The sequence below is a fragment of the Heloderma suspectum genome, chromosome 7 (genome assembly GCF_057233095.1).
Source record: "Heloderma suspectum isolate Gila_16-S chromosome 7, 16-S_ref, whole genome shotgun sequence".
NCBI classification, from domain to species: domain Eukaryota; kingdom Metazoa; phylum Chordata; class Lepidosauria; order Squamata; family Helodermatidae; genus Heloderma; species Heloderma suspectum.
In genome coordinates this window covers 35052632-35073570 of record NC_139464.1, presented here as the reverse complement: position 1 = coordinate 35073570, position 20939 = coordinate 35052632, and the positions used below count along the sequence as shown (strand labels likewise).

Below are 20939 nucleotides of genomic sequence, written 5' to 3'. Positions count from 1 at the left end.
ATCCTTCAGTGGAAAGAAGAAATGTGTACTTGTAGGAAAACGGTGGGGAGTACATAAACCAAGCTTAGAGTTTGTGACTTTGGTATAGGAACTGTTTCAAAGGAAATAAAGGGATGAGGTGGGGATGTTAGAAAAATGGCAACACTAAATATTGGTTGATAGTTTCTTTGGGAGGGATTAGATTAAAAGAGGAACACTACAAATAATTTGAGTGCAGGCATGCACCTCTGGATTGGAGCCATTTATTCTGAAAGATAGGCTATTACAAACCAAGAAAACCTGTTTAGGTTTCTCATTCACAGTCAGCATTTTACTTATGTAGCACTGTTTTTATTAGCCCAAAGAAGTTGTCAGCTTGATCATGATGGACCATAGAAACTCCTTAAAGCTTTAGAAGAAAGCTTCTTAGTTTAGCATGAGTTCACTTAATGCCTGGTAGAATGCTCAGCTGATTGTTTAGTAGTAGTGTCTGTAGCTAAGCTTTGGATTTACTGTGCTAAAACCATGTAACTAACCCAATTCAAATCCTTCAATGTACAGTCTTGGAAATAGATACATACAAGATACTAGCTTAAATATTTTGAAATACACCCTCCAACCCCCACCAGTCATTTGCTTGGACATGCTGATGTTGCAATTTCATTGCACAGCAAAAACAAAAAATCACATGGGGGTGGGGAATCTAAAATCTGAAAATGGTAATGCCCTCTTATTTCATCTGCTCTTGTGATATAACAATCCTGAGAGTTTCAAAAGAGCAGACACTCAGCATAGGATCCCAACAATGCCAAACTTGAATCAACCCAATTAGCATTTCTACATTCATCTTATATTAAGCAATATTTTGTTAAAAGTGTGTAACATTAGCTGCTTCTGCAGCATATGAGAATGAATTCCCCCACCTGCAAATCATGAAGTAAGAAAGCAGAACAGTGGCAAATCCTTAAGAACATAAGTCATGCTGAATCAGGCCTAAGAGTTCTCTAATCCAGCAGTCTGTTCCCACAGTGGCCAACCAGATGCCCACAAAGCATAGGAAGCCCGCAAAGCAGGACATGAGTGCAATTTGGTCTTGGGAAACCAGAAACTGTACAATAAAGTGGTAAAACAGTTGTAAGTAAGCTAAGCCAAGCAATCTTCAACTTTATAGAAAATTCTGTCTTCAAAGGCCTCTCCGAATCTTCATATTACATTCTGCAAAACGATTTCTTTGATAGCCTCGCAATTACAGCATCAGAACCCTTCCTGGGGACCACTGCTCACCAGCTGCTGTTCATCAGAAGCCTGTAAAATACCATACATAATCAGTATTTTTGCACAGCTTTTCAGTACTCCTTTCCAAAGCAGTTGACAATATAAAAAAAACAATAATTAAAACCAATGTGGTAACTTAACAGCCCTCTTCTTCCTAAAATGGCAGTTTTAAAAAGTGCCCTCATAGGCTTAATAAAACAGTTACATTTTTGTCCACTTTCAAAAGGAAGCCAGTGAAGAGACTACATGCGCTTTCCGGGGGGGGGGGCATCCACATTATGGGGCAACTACTGAGAAGTCCCTGCACCTAGTGGATTGCCAACCTATATCAAAGAAGCTAACCTGAGCAAGGGAGAGTGAAATGGCCACCTCAGGTTGCAGATGCTAGGGAGGGGGAGCATTAGTAAGGTGTGGGAGGAGAGAGCTATGTGTGCCATGGCCTTAAGCGAGTCTGCTGCCTTCAGGTAGGGCACAGGATGCTATCCCATTGCCACTATCTGAAGTTGTCAACCCCTTTGGCTTCTGCCCTTCACCTCTGGCATCAACATGTCTTGGGGAAGCCCATACGCAAGCTATTCCCCAGGATACTCCAGCCCCAGAGTATTCACAGTGGAGACAGTCTGTGAATCTTACTGAAATAAAGGTGAAGCACTTCAAATGCAGTATACAAAAGCTAAGTATTAAGTGGCAGAGTTATGGTGGATTCCTCTACATCACAGGAGGACAGACTTCAGGCATGGGGGATTGCTTTGGGTCCCCCCCCCCAGAACCTCAAGATCCACCAACTGGAATCTCGCACAAAAGACATACACCTAGAATAAAAGAATTCTGAGCCCAGGAGTTCCAGAACTGAATGGGGCTCACAGTCCTTCTACACAAAAACCCATTCCTGGTTATTCCCTGTCCCCAGCTGCCTTCATTTTAGCCATGTGCATGCATGTACATCCCTTTCATGGTTCACTGCCTTGTTGTGGCGAAGGGGCTTGCGTAACTCAGAGAAGCCATAAACTATGCCGTGCAGGGCCACCCAAGATGGACAGGTCATGGCAGAGAGTTCTGACAAAATGTGGTCCACTGGAGAAGGAAATGGCAACCACTCCAGTATTCTTGCCAAGAAAACCCCATGGAACGTATCACAAGGCTAAAAGAGATGATGCCGGAAGATGAGCCCCTCAGGTCGGAAGGTGTCCAATATACTACTGGGGAAGAGCAGGGGGTATTTCCAAGTAGCACCAGAAAGAGTGAAGCGGCTGGGCCAAAGCCGAAAGGACACTCAGCTGTGGATGTGTCTGGTGGTGAAAAGAAAATCCGATGCTGTAAAGAACAATATTGTTTAGGAACCTGGAATGTCAGATCAATGAATCAAGGTAAGCTGGAGGTGGTCAAACATGAGATGGCAAGATTGAACATCGACATCTTGGGAATCAGCGAACTCAAATGGACAAGCATGGGCGAATTTAATTCAGGGGACCATCGTATCTACTACTGTGGGCAATAGAGTTTTGCCAAGAGAACATGCTGATCATAGCAAACAGTCTTTTCCAACAGCACAAGAGGCAACTCTACACATAGACATCACCAGATGGTCCATATTGAAATCAAATTGATTATGTCCTTTGCAGCCAAAGATGGAGAAGCTCTATACAGTCAGTAAAAACAAGATCTGGAGCTGACTGTGGCTCAGATCATGAGCTTGTTGTTGCAAAATTTCGACTTAAATTGAAGAACATAGGGAAAACCACTAAACCATTCAGGTATGACCTAAAGCATACCCCTTATGAATATACAGTGGAGGTGAGGAATAGATTGAAAGGATTAGACCTGATAGACAGAGTGCCTGAGGAACTATGGACGGAGGTCCGTAACATTGTTCAGGAGGCGGCAACTCAATCCATCCCAAAGAAAAAGAAATGCAAGAAAGCAAAGTGGCTGTCTGATGAGGCTTTACAAGTAGCTGGGGAAAGAAGAGAAGCGAAAAGCAAGGGAGAAAGGGGAAGATATATCCAGCTGAATGCAGAGTTCCAGAGAATAGCAAGGAGAGACAAGAACACCTTCTTAAATGAACAATGCAAAGAAATGGAGGAAAACAATAGAATGGGAAAGACTAGAGATCTTTTCAAGAAAATCGGAGATCTCAAGGGAACGTTTTGTGCAAAGACGGGCATGATAAAAGACAAAGAAGGCAGGGACCTAACAGAAGCAGATGAGATTAAGAAGAGGTGGAAAGAAATACACAGAAGAACTATACAGGAAAGATCTGAATGTCCCTGATAACCATGATAGTGCGGTCACTGAACTTGAGCCGGACATCCTCGAGAGTGAAGTCAAGTGGGCCTTAGGAAGCATTACGAACAACAAAGCTAGCGGAGATGACAGTATTCCAGCTGAGCTATTTCAAATCCTAAAAGATGATGCTGTTGAAGTGCTGCACTCAATATGCCAACAAATTTGGAACACTCAACAGTGGCCACAAGACTAGAAAAGGTCAGTTTACATTCCAATTCCAAAGAAGGGCAATGCCAAAGAGTGTTCAAACTACCGTACCATTGCGCTCATTTCACATGCCAGCAAGGTTATGCTCAAAATCCTACAAGCTAGGCTTCAGCAGTATGTGAACCGAGAACTACCGGAAGTACAAGCTGGGTTTCGAAGAGGCAGAGGAACTAGAGATCAAATCGCCAACATTCGATGGATCATGGAAAAAGCAAAAGAATCCAGAAAAGCATCTATTTCTGCTTCATTGACTACGCTAAAGCCTTTGATTGTGTGGATCACAACAAACTGTGGCAAATTCTTAAAGAGATGGGAGTACCAGACCACCTTACCTGTCTCCTGAGAAACCTGTACGAGGGTCAAGAAGCAACAGTAAGAACCAGACATGGAACAACCGATTGGTTCAAAATTGGGAAAGGAGTACGACAAGGCTGCATATTGTCGCCCTGCTTATTTAACTTATAAGCAGAGTACATCATGAGAAATGCCAGGTTGGATGAATCACAGGTCGGAATTAAGATTGCCAGGAGAATTATCAACAATCTCAGATACGCAGATGATACGACCCTAATGGCAGAAAGCAAAGCGGATCTAAAGAGCCTCTTGTTGAGGGTGAAAGTGGAGAGTGCAAAAGCTGGTTTGAAACTCAAGATTAAAAAAACTAAGATCATGGCATCTGGCCCCATCACTTCCTGGCATATAGAAGGGGAAGAAATGGAAGCAGTGACAGATTTTATTTTCTTGGGCTCCAAGATCACTGCAGACAGTGACTGTAGCCATGAAATTAAAAGACGCTTGCTCCTTGGGAGGAAAGCTATGGCAAACCTAGACAGCATAGTAAGAAGCAGGGACATCACCTTGCCGACATAGCTGTATAATCAAAGCTATGGTTTTCCCAGTAGTAATGTATGGCTGTGAGAGCTGGACTATAAGGAAGGCTGAGCGCCGAAGAATTGATGGTTTCGAACTGTGGTGCTGGAGAAGACTCTTACGAGTCCCCTGGACTGCAAGGAGGTCAAATCAGTCGATCCTAAAGGAAATCAAGCCTGAGTGCTCATTGGAAGGACGGATACTGAAGCTGAAGCTCAAATATTTTGGCCACCTAATGCGAAGAGAAAAATCACTGGAAAAGACCCTGATGCTGGGAAAGATTGAAGGCAAAAGGAGAAGGGGATGGCAGAGGATGAGATGGCTAGATAGCATCACCGATGCAATGAATGTGAACTTGAGCACGCTTCGGGAGAAAGCGGAGGACAGGAAGGCCTGGCGTCCTATGGTCCATGGGGTCACGAAGAGTCGGACACGACTTAACGACTGAACAACATGCATGTACATGTAGAGCTATATAATTATACATGCACACACACATATATTTGGGTGGGGAGTCATTTCCTTGGGGCTGTTAGAAATTCTTATGGATCTACTGCAAATCACCAAGAGATGTACCAGTGGATCCTGGACCCTAGCATTTGCCCAGGCTACTTGCAGATCAGGGCTGAGGGCACAGAACAGTACTGAATGGGTCAGAGGAAGAACCTGGCTATGCCTTGCACATCAGGGTGGAGTCTATGCAGCAAATAGCAAAAAAGCTCTCTCACCAAGCAGAAAAAAGCCTGCCTCCCTGATTCTGCCCCTCTTATGCAGAGACCCCGAGGAAAGTAAACCCCTGAAACTTCAGGGCAAACTCTGAGGCCTGGCCACCCTAGTCCGGAACCAATTTTGAAAGGAGCAATCCGTCGTAACAGAGTTGTTAAATTTTAGCTTAATGCTTAGTTTTAATACAGTGTAAAAGGAGCACAGACAAAGCATATTTATTTATGGATGGATGGATGGATGGCATTTCTATCCTGTCATTTCTCTAAGGAGCACAGCGTGACACGTGCGTTCTCCATTTTAGCCCAGCAAAATACTGGCTCGCCAACATCCTATTTTATGGAAAATTCTTGTTTTCCTGTTGCCTTTTTGGTGAATATTATATGAGTAAAAACAAACTGCCAAACCTTGCTTCCACAAAAAACCACCCCATTTTATTAATCGTAAGAATTAAGAGAAACTTTGCCAGAATCAAAACCAGGTTTCTAAGTGTGATCTAAAGTGTGGTCTGGGGGGAAAGTTTGCATTTTAGGCCCTGTTAAAAACTGGTAGTCCACTTCATTGATTGCTGCTTTCAAGGAATCTTGCATTGTGACGACAATGTCATGCATTTCATAACACTAGACTCTGCTGAGTGAGAAGCGCAGGGCTGCTGTTTTGAGCAGTAGGCATGTTTTGAATAGTAGTCATGTGCCTTCTGGAGAATCTAGTTCTAGCCTCTTCTGATTGTATGTTGCCATAGTTGTACCCAAGGAGAAACTGGGAATGGGCTTCTGCTTTACATTCTCCCTTCTCCAGTCTCGTTGTCTCAGCAGGCCCTTTGTCTACATCCGAGTTTCAGTGTTTCATACTGTCAGTGGTATACTGGAGCCAGAGTTCACAGCATTGAAGGGCTGCGACATTTTGATTAGCAGGGATGATGACATCAGTTACTCCCCACCTCAGACTTTTCCCTGTACCCCATAAGTTTAGCTGCAATCCTTATAGTAGCTAGTGAGGGGAAATGGATTTACCCAGCAACAATCTATTGTTAGTTATCCCATGCACGCGCGTGCGCGTGTGTATGCATGTGCGCGTGCGCACGCATGCACATCTATCTAGACAGCATCTAGGGGGCCATAGGATACTTTGGATTCTCAGATCCAAGGTCACAGACAGCACTCTGACGTCAGAACTGGGAACCCACGGTTTCTGTCTCCTCCCGTGCCCCTTCACAGCTGGCATGGAGAGAACTACGCCAGCTGCCTCTCCAAGGCCAGAAAAGTGACCTTGGAGGGGGGATAGAGGGGGTGTCCCAGTGGGTGGGGAGGGGACTGGAGAGGCCAGGATATGAAGTATCCCCAGGCCTCTCCAGTCTCCTTCCCTCCCCCTCTGACAGGCCTAAGCTAGACAGGCAAAAAAGCCCGTCTAGCTAAAATGCAGAGTGGGAGGCGTGGCGGAGGTGATGATTGCCTCCACCACTCCTCCCGCTCTGCACTGGATTCTTGGAAGCCTCTGAGTTCAGAGGCTTACAAGCACTGAGAGCGGAACTAATAGGATTGCGCCCTAAAACAGCCTGACTAACGATCTTAACTTGGTTGATAGTCCTACTAGCAAGAGAAGTTAAAAATAAATTTTGAAAAGTTGTCCACCCTCAAGTCTCCTAAACAGATGCTACAGCTGAATACATAGTTCTTTTTAAAGCCTAAACATGCAAGTTCTGGCTGCTGACATATTTTAAAGGCAGTCCTTTCAAATCAAAGTAAGAACTTACCGAAAATGGATCATAAGGGGGATCTGGTGCAGCGGCTGTTGAGCTTTCATAGTTCGGGTTTGAGATGTTTGAACACTGTGCCTTGTCTAGTGTAGTTACATCAATGTCATCTTTTTCCTGTATGGTTTTTTTTAAGAAAAAAAAGATATATTTACGGTTCACAGATCTATTGCGAAGAGTTCAGAAGTTATAAATTATCAGATGTCATGGACAAATCATGGCTCATCATGAATGGGCTGCAGGCTCGTGTTCCAGTTCCCTTCCCTCTCTTCCTGATTTGCGTTTGGCATATTCAGACATCATGGCCAAATATAGCTACCTATGCTTATCGCAAGCCACAACCACAACTGGAACTAGTTCAAAAACTGTGGTTTCTAATTCTAGGCTTGGTTCCAGTTTTAGTCATACTTAGAGTAGAACTATTGAAATCCATGGGGCTTCAGTTAGTTATGTAAAGCAAGGATGGGATGATTCTTTACATGAGAAGCTGCAATGCATTGCTCTAACCAGTTCTCTCCCAGCTTGGCTCCAATATTACATAGCTACGCTGGGAGAAGACTGCTCAAAGCAAAGGAGCACAGCAAGGCAGGAGAGGGGAGGGGTGTGGATTGCTCTGTTCCTCTTTCTCATGCATGTATTTGTAAAGAATTCCTCCCTCCAATCTATGTTCCATATGTAAAAGTGATTGCCCCATTGCATCTTGTTTGGCCCCAATTCTCTTGCATGATCAAGGCAACAGCATTTACAGCAATCAGAACATTTCCTACCTTGAAATGCTGGAAGCGAATGGTTCCCTGCTTAAATCTGAAGTATGAATACCCAACAAGAGCAACAATTCCGATGACCAGTATGACCGCAAAGAATATTCCTGTTCCAGCTCCAGCATGTAGAGAAGCCTGAGTGGAGACAGTCGGGGCAGATGAGTGCATTAGGAAGCACAACTTAATTCCTTTCCAACAAATTCCAGAGGCAGGGCTGGCCCACCCATGAAGTGAGGCGCCTGCACGAAGGGGTGGAGCTGGAAGAGCAGCAAATTGCAAGGCTGCACCTTAAACTCGTACCCAGAGGAGAATTTGCTACAGAGCATAACTTCTGAATGGGCTTCCAAGTGATTGAATGTGACCTTCGCTTCCTGAAAATGCAAGTGTTCCATTTCAGCTGATATCCTTAGGCTGCATACAGGCATGGATGTGGAAGCATAAGGGGGCAATAGCTCCCTCCCTTATTTTTTCTGCTCAGTAGGAATTCTGCACACCCCACCTTACAGATGTATGAGAATTTCGTTCGAGGTTGCAAATAATCAGAACCTGCCGTGTTCACAGCCCCAGACACAAATGGGAGCTCACCGTTTGGAAAAAGCTTGCACATTCCCAAACTTGCGAGTGCATTAGAAAAATGCACATTTTCACACTTTAGTCAGTGGGGGAATGCACTTTTCCCATTCAAAATGTGCACATTTCCCCTTTGAACAAAAAGAAAAGAGGTCACGAACAAAAACAGGAGTGAGGAGAGCCAAGCTTTGAAGTGGAGTCCAGAGCATCTTGGTGAACCTGAGCATCCCTGGTTCTCCCATCCTTACCCCACCTTCACTCTTCACACATACCTGTTCTGAAATGAATGCAGATTGTCACTACTGCTACCCTGCCTCAAGCAGGCTATCTGCTGGTTTCATGTGGTTTCTCAAGCCCCTGAATGGATCTCAGAGAGTTTGTTGGACACTTTTTCTTTTACAGTTTTATACTGAAATATCTGTTCCAAGAAGAGGGGAAAGTGACTTCATGACTGACACAAAGGCCAGCCAATCAGTGTGGCTCACACCCCTGCTTTAAAAGGAGGCAAATAAATCTATGATGGTGGCTGACACAACGGCGAGCAAGACACCATAGTGAAAATCCAGCTTCTGCCTCTAACTGGAAAAACAGGTTTCCTGTGTGCTCAATTTGGGGGAGAAGATGGCCCAAAATGCAGATGGAAGATGGCCCAAATGCAGATGAGAAGATGGCCCAAAATGATGAGAAGATGAGAATGCAGATGAGAAGATGAGATGCAGATGAGAAGAAGATGAGATGCAGATGAGAAGAAGATGAGATGCAGATGAGAAGAAGATGAGATGAGATTCTCCCTCTGCTTGAGAACTGCCTGGCAGTGCAGGGAGGAAGGTGCCTCTGCCCTGCTGCCGGAGTCTTTCATTTGGTACTCTGCCACCATACAGTATGAGAGACAGTAAAAGGCGTGACAGTAAACATCTTCCCTGGCCATCATGACTCCTCCCTTTAGAATTAAGCCTATTCTTCATAGCCTCACCTCGGATTTGCTCTTTCTTGGACATGTGAAGAGTGTCACTGACTTTTGGGGGAACTGGATTTTGTATTTATTTTAGGAGTATGATCACAAAAACCAGGGCTTCCTACAGGGCCTTCTGGCATCTGTATGGTATTTGTATTTAGGTCTACTTTTAGGGCAGAAGGTAGATCTGGATTTATTCTTAAATCCCTCGGTGATTTGCAGTAGATGGGCAAGAATTTCTGACTCCCAAGTGTTTCACAATAGCAGCAATAAGATGACTCCCCCCCCCCAATTATTCTGCTGAAATGAAGAAAGATTTGAGTAACCAGGAGTAGGTTTTTGTGTTGAAGGACTGTGAGCTGAGCTCCATTTAGTTCTGTTACTCAAAACAGAATTCCTGGAATCAGAATTCTTTAATCCTAAGTGTAGATGTTTCACACCAGGCTCCAGCTGATGGACTAGGGCAAGGATGGGGAACTTTTTTCAGCCTGAGGGCCAAATTTCAATCCAGGAAAGATTTTGAGCTGTGGTGGGGGGAAGACACATTTCATCCATGGGTGGATCCATGGGTGGAGCAAAGTGGATGTGGCCAAAGGAAGAGTGGGCAGGGCCAAATGTTATTACTGATTTTATTACAGCTTCTGCCTCTAACTGGAAAAACAGGTTTCCTATGTGCTCGATTTGGGGGAGAAGATGGCCCAAAATGCAGATGGAAGATGGCCCAAATGCAGATGAGAAGATGGCCCAAAATGATGAGAAGATGAGAATGCAGATGAGAAGATGAGATGCAGATGAGAAGAAGATGAGATGCAATATGAGAAGAAGATGAGATGAGATGAGAAGAAGAAGATGATGAGAAGAAGATGAGAAGATGAGAAGATGAGAAGAAGATGAGAAGATGAGAAGATGAGAAGATGAGAAGAAGATGAGATGCAGATGAGAAGAAGAGAAGAAGAGAAGAAGATGAGAAGATGAGAAGAAGATGAGATGCAGATGAGAAGAAGATGAGATGCAGATGAGAAGATGGCCCAAAATTCAGCAAGTGCATTTTTATAGCAGAATGTACATCTATATCATGGATGCAGAACCTCAGGCTTGGGGGTCAAATTTAGCCTTTTGGGGGTGCCCAGAAGCCATGCCCCCTTCCTGAGGCTCCGTCCCTTTCCTCCAGCCCCTCCAACCTTTGGGTTGTTTGCTGAATTTTGTGCAATCCCCCCCCAATTCTAAAACATTGAAACGGCCCTCCTAAGGCTTAGTTACTGGCAGTAAGAGCTTTAAGCTAAAATGTGCTGGCATTTTGGCCCCTCCCCTTTTGCCTTTGGCCCCACCCACCACTTGAACGCAGCCCCTGTAATCGTCTCCCAAATGGAGTTCGGCCTTCAGGCTGAAAGAGTTTCTGCACTCCTGATTTATATGGATCCTTAGCCAAACTCAGCAGAACTATTTATTCAAAGTTACCGGTGGGTCAGCAAGAGAGTAAAACAACAGCAATAACTTCAACATGCACAAGACTTACAGGGGGTAGAGGGGGAGCCTTCAGCGGTGCTGCAATGACATGGATGACCCCGTTGGAAGCAACTACGTCCCACCCAAGGATAGCTTTTCCATTCACATACTTTGTGTCCATCTACAAGGAAAGCCAAGCAGAACCACAACTTGATGAATACCTTATATGACCTTCCTATGTTATGCCCTGGAACAGAGCTGGAGTTTATTTTTCAGTGCTTAGATCCTGCTCATATGATTCTACTCTTGGCCAAAGACCCTAAGCTTTTTGTGCTGTTGGACGTCAGCCTAAGAAAGATTCATTTCTTCCTCGGCTGGGGAAGCTGGAAGTAGCTGGCTGGGGCAGGAATGTCGTCTCTCATACAAGGGAACTTACTTCAGCTACATTTTAGTTTTAGACTGATATCATCACCTGTTGAGCTAATGTTACATTCTTTCCATCTCACTGAGTAATTTTACTTGCTCGATCCAGATATGGTGAGTGTTCTGTAAATTACTGGAATGGCAGTATGTGTATTCAGTCAAACTAAAGCTATTAGGATGTAGCTGTGCAGTTCTAAGGAATGCGTCTGAACTTTTGGGAGGTCTGCTCTATACTAGATGCTGCTAAGACTGAGGTCACCATGTTCTAATTGATTATATATACACTTCTATGCGAAACAATATATCTGAAATAATATTCTGTTTCTAATGAATAGCAAATTAATGACCATGTCAATGGTAGTCAAGGAGACCTTCTTAATGAAATGCTAAGGAAACCTTCTCTAGTACAACCTGCCTTGTGTATAACAGGGGGCAGGCCTGGCACCAGGTTATAAAGGGCCCATGGCTTTGTGCCACTGATGGGCTCTACCCAGCACCAACCCGACCCCCCAGGCTGCTGATACAGCTGCTGCCAAACAATTGCCATATTTCCTCCTCCCCACAGATGTGTTTTACGTGGTGGTGGTGGTGCTAAGCTCCTTTCTACAGTGGGTGGCCAGCCCCATCATGAGCCACCATAAGGCTCAGGTGGCAGACTGGGAAGGGCAGTGGGTCAGACCCCCATCTGCTGCTGCCCCCACCAGCTGCACCACCCTCAGCGGCTTCCCCTGCTGCACGGGTCCTTTCCTCAGAGCAAGGCATTGTGGATGATGTGGCTCCCACAATAAGTGCTACCAACAGGTAACACACGTCTGCAGGGAGTGGAGTGAGGTGAATGATTGGTGGCAACAAGTAGCAGCACTGCCACAGCATGGTTCTGAAGTGGCAGAGGCAGCAACAGGCCCTTCTGAGCAGAAGGGCCCTTGGCAGGTGCGCAGTCATGCCAATCCCCTATGTAAGCCCTGATAGGAGGCAGGGCTTCCTCTTCCACAAATTCAATTGCTACTGCCTCTTCAACACAAACAGGCTCTAAAGCAGGGCTTCTTAATTGGAGCCACATGGCCCTCCAGGGGGCAATCTACAAATCTTGGGTGGGGGGGATGCAGAACTTTTGGGGGGAATAAATGGGGTTGTTGTTGTTTATTCGTTCAGTCACTTCCGACTCTTCGTGACTTCATGGACCAGCCCATGTCAGAGCTTCCTGTCGGCCGTTGCCACCCCCAGCTCCCCCAAGGTCGAGTCCGTCACCTCCAGAATATCATCCATAATAAATGGGGACATTTCAGATTTTAGCCAGCCCCTAATCTTCTCCTGCAACAGCTCCCAACACCCAGCAGAAGTAAGTTTTATATACCACTCACCCCACCCCAAGGATAACATTCCAGATCTTAGATTTCTCCCCAGGCTCTTAAAAAGTAGAAAAAAGAGGAGACATGATAGAAGTGTACAAAATCATGCATGGTGTGGAGAAACGTTTTTCTCCCTCGTAGTATTAGAACCTGGGGCCATCATACGAAGGTAAATGATGGGAGATTCAGGACAGATAAAAGGAAGGACTTCTTCACACAGCGCAGAGTTAAATGATGGAATTTGCTACCACAAGACGTAGTGATGGCCACCAATTTGGATGTCTTTAAGAGGGCATTAGACAAATTCCTGGAGGAGAAGGCCATCAATGGCTACAAGACCTGATGGCCCTATGGTACCTCCAGTATCAGAGGCAGTATGCCTATGTATACCCATTGCTGGGGAATATGAGTGTGAGGGCACTGTTGCACTCATGTCCCACTTTCTTGCAGGCAGCTGGTTGCAAATTGGTCTACAAATCACCCACCTGTTTAGCTGGAGAAATCTGATAGTCCTGGCCTCCACCATGAGTAATTAGGAGTCTTTTCCCTATTCTGGTTTGAAGGGTAGTTCCGTTAGTCAGATCTTGATAATACGAAGTGCCCATGTTGGATAAATGATACTCAATATCTCTTCCTGAAAGCGTCTGAAGGCAGCAAACAACATACAGTAATGTCACTTCACAAAATGACCATGTGCTGGTCAGTATTATTTCACATAATGAACAGCTTTCTCCTTTATAGGTTCTTCTTAATGTAATTGAATTTGCTATAATAAATCTTAAAAAGAAATTATAAATTTGTTACTGGAAGCTAGAACAGTATAGGCTAGAAATCAGAAGAAGGCTCATGCACCTATGGTGCATGAATGGTTGATTAAATGCTTGGAAGTAGCAGAAGTGGATAAGCTAACTGAAAGGATACATAGAAGAATGGGAAATCAACAGATAATTTGTACTGCAGACAAATGGAGTGATTTTATTATCTTTTGGAACAACAATTGGCAACATAATAGGTCAGGTATAAATCTTTTGTTGTTGTAAAATGTCTTTGTTTCGTTTCTTTTTTATAATCTTGTTATGTTAGTTTATTTTATTATTAAAATAAAATAGGGTAAAACAAACGAACATGAGCATGTGTCACACTCGACAGATCTTTCCTAGGTCTTGTGCAATGGTGTTCACATTACACAGCCTGGTTTTTAAAAGTTAGATCTTTAAAACTTTGATCCAAGAATTTTCTATAGAATGTACAGCAGTATGAAAATAATGAACAGGGGAAAAAAATCTGAAGGGATCTCATCCCCTACCCTAAAGAATGCCTATTCTTTAAAACTAGTATTCCCATTCCTGAACCATTCCATCATGTTCACGGGTGCAGTGTGTAGAGGGGCAGCCAGCAGAGGGCTCTGTGCACAGAGACACATTACATTCCCCTGTGAGAGGCCAGGATACCCAGTGTCCAGGAGGGAGGGCAGGTTTTGCCCCTCCCACAAATCTGTCCTTAAGTGCAGAATGAGTTTTCCCATAGGAGTGAATGGCAGCCATTTACTTGTATGTGACCGGGCTTCCAAGCAGTCAATTGGAAGGGCCAGAGGTGAGTATATAATCAAGCTGAGGAAGACACAAGGGTCTACAGCAGTGAACGAATATCAGAGGGGATAGAAACAAGGTCAGGAACAACAAATGCAGACTAGAAAGGCTGGTAAATAGTCAAGGTAAGGCAGATGGTAATCCAAGGCAAAGGAGTCTGTATGGTGGGGTTGGGGAACCTTTTTTGGCCAGAAAGCTGTATGTCCTCCTGGGTGACCTTCCAGAACCTTCATACCATTGGCATATGCAGGCCCAACATACACACACAGACACCCATTCATACACATGTACATAAGGATGGCCAGGCCTCTGGTCCGACTGGGTGATGAACTGCAGTACCCCTCTCTGCCTGTTACAGGGCTGGCGCTGCAGCACAGCAAAAACCAGGCCAATTGCTTAGGGATGTACGAAAGTCACTTACCTTTTCGCAGCTTGGCTTCGCAGTGGGGGGGAGGTGCTTCGCTTTCCCCCCCGAAGTTCAGGCGAAGCGGGGGAGGATTCCCGCCTCGCCCGGCCGAAATTCAGGCCAGGGGGGAGGCTTCCCGCCTTGCCCGGCCGAAATTGAGGCCGGGGAGAAGCGCCCCATCTCCCCGGCCGCGAAACAAAAAGTAAAAAAAAAAAAAAAGACCCCGTGATAGGCTACGTGACGATTTACGTAGCCTATCACGGCTAGATTTCCAAAGTCAGCCGTGATAGGCTACGTAAATCGTCACGTAGCCTATCACGGGTGACTTTGAAAAAAAAGAAAAAGTGCGTACGCAAATGGCGGTGGCCCATGGGCACCGCCATTTGCGTTCCTTATCTTGGCACGTCTAGTCTACGTAAAGATTTACGTAGACTACGGCGAAAATAAGGGCAACGCAAATAAATCGTTACGTAGCCTATGCACGGGTTGTTGTGTTTTTTTTACTTTAGTTTTTTTTTTTTTTTGCAATGGTGGCAGCGGCGGCCGGTCGGGAGACCGGCCGCCGCCCCCGCCCGCGACAAACCGCTGCTGAACCGCTGCCGGGACCCGCCGCTGGGAGGGACATTCGCCAAAGGTAAGTCCCGTCCCGGGGTGGTGGTGGTGGGGTGGCGGAGAATTTAACCACCGATTTTGGGGGGCCGAATGCATTGGCGCTCGGCCCCCCGAAGATTCGGGGAGAAATTCTCCGCCATCCCTACAATTGCTCCCTCTGCTTGAGAACTGCCTGGCAGTGCAGGGAGGAAGGTGCCTCTGCCCTGCTGCCGGAGTCTTTCATTTGGTACTCTGCCACCGTACAGTATGAGAGACAGTAAAAGGCGTGACAGTAAACATCTTCCCTGGCCATCATGACTCCTCCCTTTAGAATTAAGCCTATTCTTCATAGCCTCACCTCGGATTTGCTCTTTCTTGGACATGTGAAGAGTGTCACTGACTTTTGGAGGAACTGGATTTTGTATTTATTTTAGGAGTATGATCACAAAAACCAGGGCTTCCTACAGGGCCTTCTGGCGTCTGTATGGTATTTGTGTTTAGGTCTACTTTTAGGGCAGAAGGTAGATCTGGATTTATTCTTAAATCCCTCGGTGATTTGCAGTAGATGGGCAAGAATTTCTGACTCCCAAGTGTTTCACAATAGCAGCAATAAGATGACTCCCCCCCCCCCAATTATTCTGCTGAAATGAAGAAAGATTTGAGTAACCAGGAGTAGGTTTTTGTGTTGAAGGACTGTGAGCTGAGCTCCATTTAGTTCTGTTACTCAAAACAGAATTCCTGGAGTCAGAATTCTTTAATCCTAGGTGTAGATGTTTCACACCAGGCTCCAGCTGATGGACTAGGGCAAGGATGGGGAACTTTTTTCAGCCTGAGGGCCAAATTTCAATCCAGGAAAGATTTTGAGCTGTGGTGGGGGGAAGACACATTTCATCCATGGGTGGATCCATGGGTGGAGCAAAGTGGATGTGGCCAAAGGAAGAGTGGGCAGGGCCAAATGTTATTACTGATTTTAAGCCTACTCATAAGTAAGTAGGGCAAGGCTTCTGCATGGCTACTCAGAAGCAAGCAGGACCGAATCACTCAACAGCACTTTCAAATAGCATTCAGATATCAAACCTCTGCATGTCTACTCAGAAGTAAGCATGAGCAGGATGTCTACTCACAAGTATATGGGAAAGACTCTACAAGAGAAGTCTCAGAAAGAAGCAGAACTGAATCACTCAGCAACATCCTCCCTAGGCCTCATCCCTTCTCCCCAGCAGGAAAAAGCTCTGATCTCCACTCAGCAGCTGACTGAAGAGCTTTTCTCTGATGCACAGTGACAAAGGCTGCCTGTCTCACTGCACCACAGAGAAAAGCGCTTAAGTCGAATCAGCTGCTGATCAGAGATAACAGCTTTTCCCTGCTGGGAGACGGGCCACAGCCTAGAGAGGAAGCTGGCAGGATGGATGGGAAACCCCCATGGGCCAGATTTGGCCTACAAACTGGAAATTCCCCATCACTGGACTAGGGGTTCAAGTAAAAAACAAAGTAGATTCTAGTGATCTGAAGTCTGCCCACCACTGTTTTAGGAGATGTAATCCCTGACCATGTAACCATCCCTCTGAAATTTGCCTCCCCACTATGGGTACTCTCCCATCTGTGGTGTTGATGAAAACAGACCCACTGGGCTAAACACAGGGATGCCTGGCAGAATTCTGTGAACCAATGGCCAAAGAGTTAGGAGTAGCGAGTGCAGAAGATTAAAATCACTTTCCCGGATTAGCCTATGATGGTATTTAAACTCCTAGTGTTGGCAAGAAAGAAGACTAAATTAGTTCTTTACCTCATTTGCCTTCAGCCCATCATTGTTGGGTACAAATAGTGTTGCATTAATTGACAAATTTTTGAGGTATTTCAGGAACTCTTGGCCTTTCCTTGAGGTATTTGAGTAAGACAGGATCTCCTGAGAAGGGACAGAATTTATTGTGGTGAGAAGATACTCTGGAATGGATTTTTTTTTTTTACAGATGTCTGTCAAACATACACAAGTCTTATACAGGTTTTATAAACATCCTTTATACATACAACTACCTGAGGGAATGTGCCATTAATCTAAAAAGGACATGAGGGCTCTGGAAGGAGTGTACGATTCATGTTCAACAGCTGACTTCATAGTAAACAAAATGCCTCGTCCTTCTTTTATTTGGAGAAATGAAAAATGAGAGGGACAGTAGATAACTGAGAGTGGGTCACAAGTGGTGTTTGACTCATTTGTGTGAAACCCAGATACTCGTTGTCTTCCTAAGGGCCAAATTACATACGGTGTTGGTTAATCACACAATTGCGTGATAGTGAGATGGGGGTTATAGGACTTGCTGGCAAGTGCGTGACAGTGGGTATAGGTATTGCCAGATAAAAATGCGGAGGGTGGTGCACACCAAAATAGAAGCACAGACAAGCTGAATTAAGGAAAACTATCAGACTAAAAGAAGTCTCAGAAGAACCTTTTTTTGTGTGTGAAACTCCAGGGTGGCTACAAGATGGCTACAGAATCATGTGCCCCAAATGACCTCTAAACGCAGCACCCTTGCAGTAAATCGCTTGTGGAGACACCCTTTGGTCACTTTTATTTTGGAGAAAAAGCAGCTAGCTGCCAGGCTCCAATCCAGAACATGGTCCAGATCCAGATGGGCAGCCCATGCTGGTTCTTTGCCCTTCAGGTGTTTCTGTACTACAACTCCCATTGTACCCAAGCCATCAGCCATGCTGGCTGGGACTGATGGTTGTTGGAGTCACAAATTCCCCATCCCTGATGTAAACTATGTGGAGTTTAGCTACCACTTTTTTGTGCTACCAGTATCAGCCAATACTAGATTAGGGGTGGGCAGAAGCAGAAAAAGTCACCTACATCAGTCTCTTGCTCTCAAGGGAGAATCCCCTTCAGTAGGCAAACTTTCATATAAGATCAGCTCCTACCTAGCATACATCAATCCACGAACACAGAAGGAATTAAGTGCATCATGCATGAAGCACATTTTTTTGTTAGATGTGTTAAGACGCCCACTTCAGACTGGGGAGATTATAATGACTATTGCCCATTGCTAATATCCCCTTCTGGGGCAAGGTGCTTGAGAAGGGGGTGGGTGGGCCAACTACAGGTGGAGGAAGTGGATTACCTGTGACAGCTATAACATTTCAAAGTTTATTAACATAATGTTTTATATTCTATTTATTGCTCTCTTTTAGGCTAATAATAGAAACTGATATGAAACGTGAAAAGTTCAACACGAAGAAAAGTTTTTGGTTCATCTATGACATTCTGAAGCATGCTTCTTTTTCACTCCTATGGACAAAAGGGTCAGTTTCTGTTACCTACCGAGACAAAGTTTGTAAATGCTGGGAAGGAAACAAGGACTTGAAGCAGGTTTCCACTACATGTAAATCCATCACCCACATAGCCTGTTTTACAGCTGCACTTGACATCTATAAAACACCAAACAAAAGGGATTTTAGAGAGCAAACTGAGGAGGGACATCAATATCTATAGAGCTAGCTGCAACAACAAATGAGAAAAAATATTTCAAAAATAGCAAGGGCCTGTTGGGCAAGGCCTGTAGGTCAGTGACAGAACCACAGTACCAGGGTCTCCGACATCGTGTCTGTAGGCACCAATATGCCCATGTATCTCTCTCTTGATGGTGCCAGGCTCCCTGCCCCTCCTGATTTTTATTTTATTTCTTAAGACATTTAAATAGTTATTTTTTTAACCAGGAGGCTGGCTTGTTGTAAAGCAAAGTGCTGCCCTCCAGAGCCATCTTTATTAGGGTTCAAAAGAGTGGTTTTATCTTTTGGAGCTCCTACCCCCACTTCAGCCTTGTACTTAGGCTCTTTGTCAAGTTACTTTTGTTTTAGTCTCACCAGTGACCAGCCATGCCCACCATGGCAGCCTTTTTATGACTGGTCAGTGCCCCCATGACAGCCATTTTGTGAGAGTGCCCATGACACACTCATATGTGCCCACAAACCCAAAAAGGTTGGGACCCCCTGCCCTAGTGCCTATTCATTCTTCATTCATTCACATTTATATGCCACCTTATTTGCTAAAAAGCCATCAAGGCAGTGTACAAGTTCAACAATTCAAAACAATAAAGCCTCGACACAATAAATATAAGAACATTAAAAACAGTAAAATATGAGTTGTACTATGAAAACTCAAGCTTACTAGCTCTTCTGGAAATGAATTGTGGTTTTGTCAAACACTGCGGAAAGGCACTTTTACCTTTGACTCTGTAACAGAAGACATCCCAGGTTTCACTCAGGTTGGCTCGGATCCCATAGTCAATGATCCCAACAACTCCCCCGCCACATTTTGGGGCAGAAAAGGCAGTTGGATATGCTACTCTTCCAGTGTCCAGCCAGCCAGCTGCACACAGATGGAACTTGGCCTGTCATTAGTATATAATGAATCCAATCATGAAACAAAGGAAAATGAGTAGTGAGTTTATGCTAGTGCAATATATTTGTTGGGTTTTACCCAATGTATGGGAGGGGGAGGGAACATTCATTGTGCAAATCCCACTGAAGATTCGTTTCTGACACTTTAAGGTAGGAGTGGGCAATTTGTGGCCCTCCAGATGTTTTAGCCTACACCCATGATCCACACCATTGGCTATGCTTGCTAGGGCTGATGGGGGTTGTAGGCCAAAACATCTGGAGGGCCTCTGCTTTAAGGGAAGCATTGACCTTTTACTAGTACTGTCTTGCATGGCCTGGTCAGATCACCTGGCATTCCATGGCCAATGAACAAGGGCCGGGGTGGGCTTAAATAATTTCTGTGTTGGAATAAAACTGCAAATGGTGACCTTGAGCCAGCACTGGGAGAGAGCCCCAGCATAGCAGCCACCACTGCCTCCTGCTCCAGATGTGGCACTGTGTTGATGCATCAAAATACTTGCTATCTAGCACAGGGCCCTATGGCATCTCTAGAATCCTATGGGCACCCTTTCAGCCTGAGTTGGGAGAAAGAAGCCATAACATGAATTTGACAGACAGGCTCAGAGGCAAACTTGTGAAACTCTACCTCATTTGTAAGCAAAGGACCCTATGCCAGGTGTAGTGGTACAACCCATTTCTTGCACAATGACAGCCACTATGGATCATCAAGAGAAGGCTGCTGGATGTTTCCACCCAACCACCTGCAGAATGGCTCAGACTCATTAGGCTGCAACCTAGAAGGGCCAAGAACCTAACGCAGTGGGTATTAATGATTCAGTGCTGATCTGGATTGGTGAAAGCACAGTGTGCTTATTACATCATTGACTTGGGTCTGCACTGGCTTAGCATTCGGTGTTGAAATGAAGATGCCAAAATACACAAGGGAGTGTGTGGGAACTGGTCCCTGGGGCCTTTATAACAGGTTGTAGCAACAGCCAGAGGACATATATTGCATCTGAATGTTTTACTAGGGACTTCTTTTTTTCCAGATCAAACAGGTTGTGTTCCTGATGGCACTTGTCCTTTAAAATGTTCTTTCAGAGCTAAGTTCGGTTTCCTGTTTATGCAGGAATATTAATTACAGGACAAGGGCTGCCTTCTGTGCAAGGGAAAAGGAGCATGGTTACCATCTGAGCATATAAGAGCTGATTATATGTGGCTATTGTTGCTCCTTCATCCACACAGGTCTTGTTTGCGTTGTTGTATGTCAGTTTATACTGTCCCTTTGAAGAGCGTACATGAAAAACCCCAACAGTAGAGTCTGCAAGGAAGAAAGGGGCAAAAAGATTTAAGGGGTTCCAATAGAACTAGAAAGTAAC

At 44.9% G+C, this 20939-nt stretch overlaps 1 protein-coding gene across 13 annotated transcripts in view; it reads right to left on the bottom strand.

Moving 5' to 3' along the window:
• Positions 1–186: 186 nt before the first annotated feature.
• The window catches only part of STAB2 (stabilin 2), a 153061-nt gene continuing 132308 nt past the window's right edge, over positions 187–20939 (bottom strand). For 11 of the 13 annotated variants that reach the window (XR_014784265.1, XR_014784266.1, XM_084809611.1 and 8 more), the window contains 9 exons: positions 20748–20881; positions 19406–19571; positions 18503–18609; positions 16970–17089; positions 13083–13241; positions 10896–11006; positions 7861–7989; positions 7094–7210; positions 187–1284 (listed from right to left, as the gene is read on the bottom strand). Coding sequence is in view for 11 of the 13 variants with exons in the window: in XM_084809611.1 (XP_084665737.1) it covers positions 1234–1284; positions 7094–7210; positions 7861–7989; positions 10896–11006; positions 13083–13241; positions 16970–17089; positions 18503–18609; positions 19406–19571; positions 20748–20881 (1094 nt within the window). In the remaining 2 variants the exon portion in view is untranslated. Of the gene's footprint in view, positions 1285–7093; positions 7211–7860; positions 7990–10895; positions 11007–13082; positions 13242–16969; positions 17090–18502; positions 18610–19405; positions 20322–20747; positions 20882–20939 lie in introns of those variants that run through there. The other 2 variants (XM_084809618.1, XM_084809621.1) reach the window with 2 other exon arrangements.